Source organism: Electrophorus electricus, chromosome 8 (assembly GCF_013358815.1).
Source record: "Electrophorus electricus isolate fEleEle1 chromosome 8, fEleEle1.pri, whole genome shotgun sequence".
Classification (NCBI taxonomy): domain Eukaryota; kingdom Metazoa; phylum Chordata; class Actinopteri; order Gymnotiformes; family Gymnotidae; genus Electrophorus; species Electrophorus electricus.
The window spans coordinates 25,067,786-25,078,885 of NC_049542.1; the positions used below are offsets into that span (position 1 = coordinate 25,067,786).

Consider the following 11,100-nt stretch of genomic DNA (forward strand, 5'->3'; position numbering starts at 1 on the left):
CGTAAAGGCCTGCATACCTGTGATGAGGGGAGAGCCCAAAGTTGGGATAAATCTCAACTGGTCAACTAATACTTAGATGGTAGTATAATCTTCAGATAGGAGTAGATCAGTGATGAAGCCTATAGCAATTTTTGACCAAGGCTGCTCTCGTATTGGCAAAGGGACTGGTTTCCTTGCCAGTAGTGTGTGAGGGACCTGAGGAAAAGTACTATCAGTACAAGAGACTGCAAATGTATGTATGTCTCTGCACATAAGAACAAAGTTATGTTTAAGTTTTGGCATATAAATTACAGACTCCTGGTCTCTGGTGAGGAAGTTGGCCACATGTTTAGGAAACAGGATTAGGCTAAAGAGACGTCTTGACGTCTCAGGCGTCTTGCTATATCTGCCAACATATCAAACATAGATGCCTTACAGCTTTTGTTCTAAGTCAAAATTGAAAATCATTCACTTTTCACAGAAAAAAAAAAACATAGCTTGACAAAAATATGTGTTCTTACACTCAGTAAAATTGCCCCATTTTCTTTTTGCAGTATTTCTGGAGTGTATAAGGGAAGGCAGGTGTTATGGCTTTATCGCTGCGATTTATGTGGGAAGCATATTTATTTTGAGGAGGTTTTTTACATTTGAACACCTTAGTGCATTTCAAGAGTAATCAGTTTGTTTTCATGCATGTTTCCAGTCTGTAGCAAAACAAAAATGGATAAGAGAACTGTTGCCATAGGTGATATCATGCTGTCTCTGATGAGCCTTCAATTACCTCATGTTCTCCCTCCCCTAACCCAAACCATGTTCTTGTGATATTTATTTTATTTGAGTATACTAGAGTTACTGAATTCATTGATAGTGTTGATTCATATGAACTATGACTGTCATACTCTCTGCCCCAGACCAGTCTGCAGGGGTTACATTTCCCAGAATCCTTTGGGACAACCCCAGTTACTGAGTTTTAAAACCACCTGTTCTACAGTCCTGGCCAAAAGTTTTGAGACTGACACAAATTTTGATTTTCACAAAGTTTATTGTTTGCGTTTTTATAGATCCTTTTGTCAGATATTTATATAGTATAATGAAGTACAATTATAAGCATTTCATAAGTTTTAAAACTTTTTTTTAACTTACAAATACATCCAGTTTAAGCAAAGACTGAATATTTACAGTGTTAACTCTTCTTTTTTAAGAGTTGGCAGACTGGATATCAGCTTCTGGGTAAAATCTTGATTGATGGCAATCCATTCTTGCCTAATCAGTGCTTGGAGTTGATCACAGTTTCTGTGTTTGTTTGTCCACCCTCTTTGAGGATTGACTACAGGTTCTCTCTGGGATTGAGATCTGGGGAGCTTCTTGGCCATGGACCCAAAATTTCAATGTCTTGTTCACCGAGCCACTTGGTTATCACTTACCTTGTGACATGGTGCTCCGTCATGCTGAAAAAGCATTGTTCATAACCAAATTGCTCCTTAAATGTTGGGAGAAGTTGATCTTGGAAGATGTTATTCATGGCTGTGTTCTTGGGTAAAATATTGATCAAACCCACTTCCTTGGATGAGAAGCAAGGGGGTTTCATCAGAGAAAATAACTTTACCCCAGTCCTCTGCAGTCCAATCCCTATACTTCCTGCAGAATATCAGTCTGTCCTTGATGTTTTTCTTGCCTTCTGCCATTCCTGGGCAAGCTCTGCACTGGTGGGGACCCGATCCCGTAGCTTTAGGAGATGGTCCTGGCATTTTCTTGACTCTCTTGGGTGCCCTGAAGCCTTATTCACTGCAATCGGTCCACTCTCCTTGAAGTTCTTGATAATTCAATAAATGGTTGATTTAGGTGCTATCTTACAAGCAGCAATGTCCTTGCCTGTGAAGCCCTTATGATGCAATGCAATGATGACTGCATGTGTTTCCTTGACAGTAACCATGGTTAACAGAAGAAAACTTCAAGCACTATCACCCTTTTTTAAGCAACCAGTCTGCTCTCCTAATCAGCATGACAGAGTGATAGCCGCTGCCTTGTCCTCAATAACACTTTCTCCTGAGCTAATGAAAGATCACTGAAATGATGTTAGCAGGCCATTTTGTGGCAGGGCTGAAATGACGTGGCTGGAATGTAGTAATTTATGTGATTAAGTTAATTTTCATGGCAAGGAATGACTTTGCAATTAATTGCAATTCATCTGATCACTCTTCACAATAGGCAATGCAATGCAAATTGCCACCATAAAAACTGAAACAGCAAATTTTGTGAAAACCAAACTTTGTGCTAGTCTCAAAACTTTTGACCACAACTATATATGCCTATATAGGGTCTCCTGTTATATATTTGTGTGCAGTCCTATTTTGGTTTGCCTAGCATATCTGAGCCTTATGCTTTGAACATAACTTTCTGTGGTTTATTTTGGAATTCTTACCTTAGGCCTGTTTATATAATTTATGTCTCTTTGGTGCTGTAACATGAGAAGTTATAGAAGGATGCGGGGATGAATCCGGTTGAACATATACACACACGTTTTATTGCACATATAACATACATGTTGTAACAGACTAATGGGATAAAACACAGACAACACAAACATATAAAGGACAGACTTTTGTACATATATGATAACAACACAATGAGCAGCAGGTGTGAGACACAGGGAGGGCGTGGCCACATTGACAAACACACCCACACAAGGAGATGTTTGGGGAGAGGAGCCATACTGTGACAGGTGCCCTAATTTGGATATGATTGTGTCATGACTGGCCAGTCCGTAGCATCCTATTTTCTTGGTTACCCTGTCTCATGTCTTTGTTTTGATTTACTTCTTTGTTGTGGTTCTGTTCCTTAGTTGAATTTTCTCCTTCCCTCATTAGTTTCACCTGTGTCTTGTTTAATGCTCATTTGCCTATATATTTAATCCCTGTGTTTGTGCTGTCTTGTCGCTGGTTATTGTGAATCCATTTCACTGTAGTGGTCGCTGTTCATATTTGTCAGCGTAAACCTCTGTAAGTCTTTTTCTCTACTCATGTAAGTTGTGTTCGTTTTTGTAGCCTGCTTTCCCTTTTTCTGCTATCATGTTATTTTGTTTCCTTTTGGTTCATTATGTATTCCTGTGCTTTACATATTGGCTCTATGACCCTGGACTGTTCAAACTATTATGATTCTGGATTTGCCCATAGTAAATCTCGTTCTTTTCCACAAATGCGTTGGCCTCCTATCCATTCAACGTTACAGTTTACAATATTCTGCTTTTGACCAGGTTACATTTCTTCATTTTGACTCTAGACCTCCTAATCATTGTTACAATAAAGCCCTTACATTTTACCTGCAAATTACTCCCATTCTGTCCTTGATATAATCAGACAGAGGAATTCGCAAATGCATAAAGCTTGCAAAATCTGACTGATTTGCTTACAGCCCAAGGACAATTGTTGGAGCATCATCTATGCACAACTAATAAGGTTGAGGAATTGTTGAGGCAAACCCAAGGGCTGGTCACTCAACTTTCGATTCTAAGGTCTTAGATGAACTTATCACATTGTTGAAACGTCTGGATCACTTACTGCATGAAAGAGAATAGAATCACCAATGAGGTCGTTCACATGCCTCACACCTGTACGAGGGAAATTGAAGAAATGCAAGTTGACAGTATGTGCATCAGTAAATCAGAGAGATGGAGATTCTGGATAGATTTATGTCTTTACAATGGAGGAACTGGCCATATAGGGTGGATCCCATAGGTGTGCTGAGGTTCCCTCACATGCCAAGGTGCTGAGTAACCCCTCTCCTTCTGTTGGTGGTGAGTAACTCCCCTCCACCTGTTTTTCATACATTAATATTAGATGTTGAGATTCTCCACCAAGGACTGGTTACTGATGTTGCAGCTCTTACCAGCTAATCAGGAGCTGCTGAGGACCTAGTGATGAGTCTGGACAAATACCTGGTGAAGATCTCCCCTTCTTTGAGAGTCAGCTCCCTGGATAGAAGTCCAATCAACACAACCCTAATGTGTCATGGGATGTCCCAGAAATTTTAGCCTGGTCTGACTTTTGTTTACAGAACTGTTGTGTTATCCCTTGCCTGACTATCACCACCACCTCAGTAGAAAGCCCAGAAACAGTGGAGGAGTTAATTATTCCCAAGGAGTATTGAGATTTAGCCAATGAATTGAATCAAGGGAAAACTGCTGCCCTACCACCACACCAACCCTATGACTGTGCGATAGAGTTGGTGGAAGGGGGTGCACCACCTCATACTCTCCCCTGGCTTCTCTCTATATAGGAGATTCAGGCCTGCTGGGGCAGCAGTAGGTCAGCAGATAAGGTGCTGGATTAGTAAACAGAAGGCTGCTAGTTCAAACCCCACCATGTTGCCAATCTTAGGCCCCTGAGCAAGACCCTTAACCTCTAATTGTTCTTGGTCATGGTTGTAAGTTGCTTTGGATAAAAGCCCCTGCTAAATGCTGTAAATGTAAAATAGGCAACAGAGGAGAATGTTGCTAAAGCCCTAGTGCAGTGTTACATATGTCCTTCTAAGTCACTTGCTGTGGTGGGCTTTTTCTTTATAGCCAAAAAGGATGGTGGTTTAGGTTCCTGTACTGATTACAGGGGATTAAATGGTGTCACAGAAAAATATCCTTATTCCATACCACTGGTCCCATCTGCCTTAGAGCAGATGAGGGGAACCCATTATTTCACCAGGTTGGACCTTAAAAGTGCATATAACCTCATTAGAATGAAGGAAGGGGATGAGACTGTGTAACAATGCACTGATACTCTATTTACATAAAGAAAATAGTATCAAAGCATATAGAGTAGGGACAAAGTAGAAATGCATTACACATTGTTTTACACGGTATATTATACTGTAATCAGTGGTATAGTTCAATTGTAACAATGGATGTGAAAAGTAAAGTGTTACTGAAGGTTTCAAAAGGCTGTGTTATATTAAGTAGTCAATCATGTGGCAAAATTTGCATGCTGTCAGAGGTGCTATCCCTACAGTCCTCCACATGCAGACTCAGCAGACCTAAAGTGTGAAAGTTAACTGTTGATTCCTCCTGAGAAAAAAAGCCAGATGTTTGTTCTCTTTTTTGCTCTAGACAACATCACCATCAACATGATTTTAATAATAAATTTAATTTGATAGTTTTCTATAGTGTTACTCCTTGCATCTACCTGCTAGGACAAAGCACGGCTACAGGGCTTATGCTAATTTGTGCAACAAAGTAGAATTACTTTTATGTCCATGTTTATATCTTAGAGAGGGGTTTTAGGTAGCAGAGCATTAGCTGCTGCAGGATTGAATATCTAATTGATTATGACTCTTTTGCCCTACGTTTGCATGTGTTTGTTTAAAAAAATGTAATTATATGTTCGTGTCTGTGCATGATAGAAAGAGAGTGAGGACAAGTGTTAAAATGCTGTGTCAGTGTTGTGTCATGTTGTGTCCGTTTTTTTCTAACGCTCAGGGTATATAAGGAAAAAATCCCTCAGCTGCCCTCAAGTCCAAGCTTAGAGGATTCATACAAGCACGCAGAAAAGGTAAAGACGTTATTTGCAGTTTTACCGTTTAACTTAAATGACCATTTAACTTTTGATTTTTTCCGTGGTTGTAAGGTTTATCTTTTGTATGAAAGAGTGATGTTTGTTTATTTTTCTGGATGAATGAGATGAAGGTTAAATTCTGACTGCAAATACTTCAAAGGGTATACAAGGATTGTTTACAGTATTCTGCTCATCCACCTTTGTTCTTCAGTCATGTATTTGTTGTACATCTTGGAGATTTATCATATCACACATTTATGTTTCAAAACGTCATCTTTATAAGAAGTAATGTTCCCAAACGTCGGGACCTTTTGGGAACAACAATAATAAAACTGATAATAAAACACTAATACAGCAGGAGAGTCTACCTCCCATGCCTTCTCTTCTCGTTGCCCTCTCCCTCTCTCCCTCTCTCCCTCTCTCCCTCTCTTCACTGCTCTCTAGCTCAAGCTGCCCATATGCGTGCCTTCCTCCTGTTCCTGCTGGCTGTGCCACTGGCGTCCAGCTGCCGCACTGCCCCAAGCACAGAGTGCCAGAAACCACCATTTGTGCCAGGCCACAACCTGGTGGGAGAGGGCTTCAACATTGTGCAAATGAAGACCACGGGTGCCTACGTGGTGAACGTGAAGGACTACATGACAGGCGGGGAACATGGCAACTGCACCATCTGTAACAACAAGCTTCTGAATCAGGAGCAAAAGCTACCAGCCGCTGTGCTGGACTGGAGGATCAAGGTGATGTGTCAACGCAACATCAGGTCTGCGGTGTACGAGTCCAGCAGGGACATGCTGAGAGAGAGCACCAGCAGCACCAAGTCAAACTGGAAGTTGGGCCTGAACCTGCCCAAAGGCTTCGACCTGGCCATCGGGGGCACGCACTCCAAGTCAGCCAAGTTCACCCAGAGCCATTCTTCTCAGGATAAGTTCTCCTACACCAGCCACAAGTTCTCCTGCAGCTATTATTCGTGAGTATTTTGTGCATGTGTGAGCATGTGTGTGTGTGTATGTGTGTATGTTGAAGCAGAAATGGTATCACTTAAAACAAAAGCTAACTAATGACCTAGCACTACAGGCTGTAAAGTCAACTTCAATAACGGAGACAAAATTATTTATATAGCTATAACACACTGGTAATAAATAATTATGAATTTTAACTGTTCACTGTTGCTAAAAAAAATTATCTCACCTTTGTAACAAGTTTCTCATTCAGCTCATATAAATCATATAAATTTTAGAAAGCACGGGAAAGTGACTAGTTAGTACGCACACAAAGAAAAATGCATTTACAGCTAAACTCTGGAAGTGTATTTAATAGAATCTTGCTCAGCAAGTGTGGTTTTAAGTTAGTTCACTGTCAAAAGCTGTCAAATTTACATTTACATTTACAGCATCTTATCCAGAGCGACTTACAAAAGTGCTTTGTCATTTACTCATAGAATACATCCTAGTACAGTACAGTAGGTTAGAGTCCAACATACCAATGAACTAGAATACTGTAGAAATACAGGGATCAAATATCAAGGGAGTTTGAATGCTTGTTTTACAAAGTCTTTCAGTTCACCTTCTTCAAAACTAAGAACATTAAATACATTTTTAAAAATATGATTTTGAACACATGAAATGGAGAGGTACAGAAATATTGAATGACAAATTAAATGTAACTTATTTTCTAGTGGCTGAAATGTAACTTCTTTCTATTCCCTAATACTTTTTGACTGGAGAATTTATGAATGCATTAAAAAAAAAAAAGTGCTTAGCATAATTGTTTCTTGAAAGGATAAAATAAATGATAACCAAATCGGTCTTGGACTCAGTCATATCTCTTCACCTTCTCAGTTTCCGGCTTCATTCCAGTCCCCCCATGACCAAAGAATTCATGGGTTCAGTTCAAGCTCTTCCTGCAGCCTACAACAGCCAGTCTAAGGCTGCCTACGAGAACTTCCTCACCACCTACGGCACACACTTCCTGCGGCAGGTGAACCTAGGCGGCTATGTACGCTCATCCACTGCTCTTCGTACCTGTCAGGTCACCATGAGCGGCCTGTCCATCCAGGATGTCAGCAACTGTCTCTCAATGGAGGCGGGGGTCATCGTCAAATCCGTGCCAATCAAAGGGCAAGTAGAGTACTGCAAAAGCAAATCCAACAAACTAGATAAAAAGAACAGCTTCAGTGGCTCTTTCTCCGACCGCATCACAGAGGTGCTGGGGGGTGAGGGGGGTGAAGGTGACCTCCTCTTTGATGGGTCAGAAAAGCAGAACGGCTACAACACCTGGCTGAAGACACTGAAGAACGTTCCAGGTGTGGTGTCCTACAGCCTGACCTCACTCCACATACTACTGAGCAAAGACCCATCCAGAAGAGCCAGCCTGAAGAATGCCATCCGAGAGTATGTGATGAAAAATGCCATACCTATATCCTGCTCTGGCAAATGCAAGTATGGTCATCGTGTCAACTGTGCATGCAAATGCAGTAACCACCAACGGGTCAACCCCAACTGTTGTCCAAGTAAGTTAGGCATAGCAGAATTGAGCGTGACGGTGGTGAGAGCAGCAGGACTTTGGGGAGACTACTTTAGTAAAACTGATGGCTATGTGAAAGTTTTCTTTGAGAACCAGGGTTACACAACTGGTGTTATCTGGAACAACAATTTTCCCGTCTGGAACTACAGGATTAATATTGGAACTGTGGATTTGACACAGAATAAGTGAGTATATGCTGTGTAATAAAAAGCAGTTTGTTGATGGTTGAAATTGCAGATAAACCCTGCAAAGTGAATGTCAGGGAAGTCCACCTATGGTTATACACAATAAAAGGTTTTCTGACCTCAGTTATTTTGTAAATTAACACCATTGTGTTAATAAAGACTTTAGGCTTTGTGATTTGGGAATTTGAAAACATCAGACTGCAATACTCCTATGAATGTCTGGTATTCCTAAATGCTTCCCTGTATCTTCTCTCTTTCAAGGCCTCTGACGTTCGAGGTTTGGGACCGTGATAATAAATGGGATGATGACCTTCTGGGAAAAGGTTCCATGATCCCTAAGCAAAGCAAAGATATGAAGCAGAGCTTCAAGTTGAAGCACGGCACCCTCTCTGTCTCTGTCACTGCCACCTGTGGGCCAAGCCTGACAGGACAGTATTGCGATACGTATGCTCCATCACCTGAATCAGCAGACATACTCACCTACCTAGACCTGGTGAAGAACCATCGGCCCACCTTGCTACAAGGGGTATATGCTGCAGTGCAGAATCAGACCTTCCTCTGAGTTTTGAGGATTAAAAAAAAAGTCAGTATTCATATTTACATTGTACTCTTATTGCTTGTCTTTGAATAACATAGATACAAAATATACAGAAATATGCTTAATACAAAAATGTGTGATGATCATAATGTGTAATAATTGAATTTATTGCTTTATATGATTACATGTACATTATGCAAAATAGCCTCTGTTTATATTTTAATACTGTACATTGTAGTTTGTCATGATCGCGCATTTCACGAGACTATAGAAAATATCAAAAATTTCTGTCTGGTTATCAATGTTATTGATGCTACTCATAATAACCTTTTGCCTGAAAGTCATTAGTAAGGGCCAATACAATATTTTCACATATGAGAACATTTTCTTGGCATGTTTTCTGATGTCATTAAAGATGTCCATAATCACCTTTTTTTCTTTGGAAGATTTATTTAAGCAATTACCTTTATACTAACATCTGTTCTTTTTGTTGAAAAGAAATATTTACATTTACAGCATTTGCTCTTTTTACATATTTATCTCTATGAGATGACATGTGTACTCCCATGAGCCTTGGGCTGTCATCACCTTGCCCCATCTGCGCTATAAGGTTAGCTACAGTAGGTTGAGGTCATGGGTTGTGGGCCATTTATTAATATCACAAGGTACATTCAACAGAGATTACAGTTTCCTACTTCTTTTATACCTATATATTTTTCTAGCCTTAGATAGAACACACAGCATCACTTATATCCACTGTCTGAACTAAGCCTTACCAGTAATCATCGTATTGGTTAAGCTTTTTCCCTAACAAACCTTTCGTAATATTGTGTAATCTTCTAGGCTCCTCCTTTTCATAGTTGTGGTATCCAGTATAGAAAAATACTGCTTTAGTAGCCTTGGGCACTAGGTTCTTTTTCTAGACAATCTGGCTTTATCTTATAAGCAGTTTTTCTAAATGGTGCAGGAAAAAATTGAGCAGTGAACATGGTTATCCATGTATATTATGCAAGCGTGCAGTCTACTGTTCATCTTTGAAAATTTGGTGTTGTACATACTTTAAATTGAGCCTGATCTGTATAGATTTCTATGATAATCTGTATAGATTTCTATGATAAAATCATAAATTTTAATAGACTGATATACAAAGATTTTAATTATTACTTAATTATTATAACCAGAATGTCCAGATGACATGGCAGTATTTGATTTGTTGAGATAATCATCACTCCATTAGGTCACATAGCAACCTTCCACTTATAGACACTCCTCCACTATGCCTTTAGTGGTGCAATATATGCAATATTGAACCACTAAAGGTACACACAGGTGAAATATGAGACCTTATGGCTTGATTTAGGATTATTGTATTACGGTGTACTGTGTCCAACAATGTTTTATTATTTTTGACAACACAAGGTACTGCATAACCACATCCTACCCTCCAGTCAATACTCCTGTGGCTTCTATACACAAACACACTAGTATTCTTCATCGGTTTGCTGTAACATTGAGATTCAAGCTTTGTTCTTTTGTTCGTGTGATGTGAATAGTCAGAACATTTTTTAAAAATTCATTTAAAAAAAAAATCCTACTGTGGGATTTAGTAGGCATGATGCATTAGATGCAGAAAGCTGAATCCAGCTTTGGCAAGTATGGGGAAGTAATTGGATGTGCTAGTTTTAGTATAGAGAAAGGCCCAGTTTAATTTAGAGACACTGTCACATGCACAGTTCCATCTGTACTCTTAGTCAACCCTTTATAGCACGTTTCCTTCTGTTTTACAAAAAGAGAGGGTAAAGACTGGACACCAAGAGTGTTTGCCAACCCCAGTAACAATAGTGTTTTATTCAGCATACAGGCTTCTGCACTTGCAGCAGTTAGGAGTAAGGAGCTCTTGTGCTTCACACAGCATAACAAACTATCATTACTTACTGGTAAAAGTGAATTACTAACAATTAGAAATAAAACCACAATATCTGTAGCCATACAACTCAAAATTTTTAAAAAAATGCGCTAGTACTTGGCTTGTTAACACAGAATCAGCTGAAACATTGTTACAAAATGAAAAAGAATAATGTACATAGTAGTATAACAGAATAAATAGAAGGACAAATAGTCTGTGTATGTCAAAATACACTTTAAACCATTTAGATCAAAATCTGAAAACAGATTATAAATGTAATTATTTTAGCAGATTGTGAATTACAATGAATAACAATTAACTTCCGGCTTCTATAGCAGAACTAATGACTAGGGAAAGACTCCATCTAGAGGTCAGGAGGAGAAGCTTCTACATAAATATAAGGACCTCCGCTCGAAACGTCCTGTTTCTCTG

General features: G+C 39.5%; 1 protein-coding gene across 1 annotated transcript; it reads left to right on the top strand.

Annotated features, from left to right (window-relative positions):
• The first annotated feature begins 4,868 nt into the window (after positions 1-4,868).
• prf1.3 (perforin 1.3) lies at positions 4,869-9,146 on the top strand. Its single transcript, XM_027016093.2, has 5 exons — positions 4,869-4,881; positions 5,469-5,516; positions 5,964-6,483; positions 7,355-8,224; positions 8,486-9,146. The coding sequence occupies exons 1-5, from the start codon at positions 4,869-4,871 to the stop codon at positions 8,784-8,786; spliced, it is 1,752 nt and encodes a 583-aa protein (XP_026871894.2). The 3' UTR covers positions 8,787-9,146.
• The last annotated feature ends 1,954 nt before the right edge of the window (positions 9,147-11,100 follow it).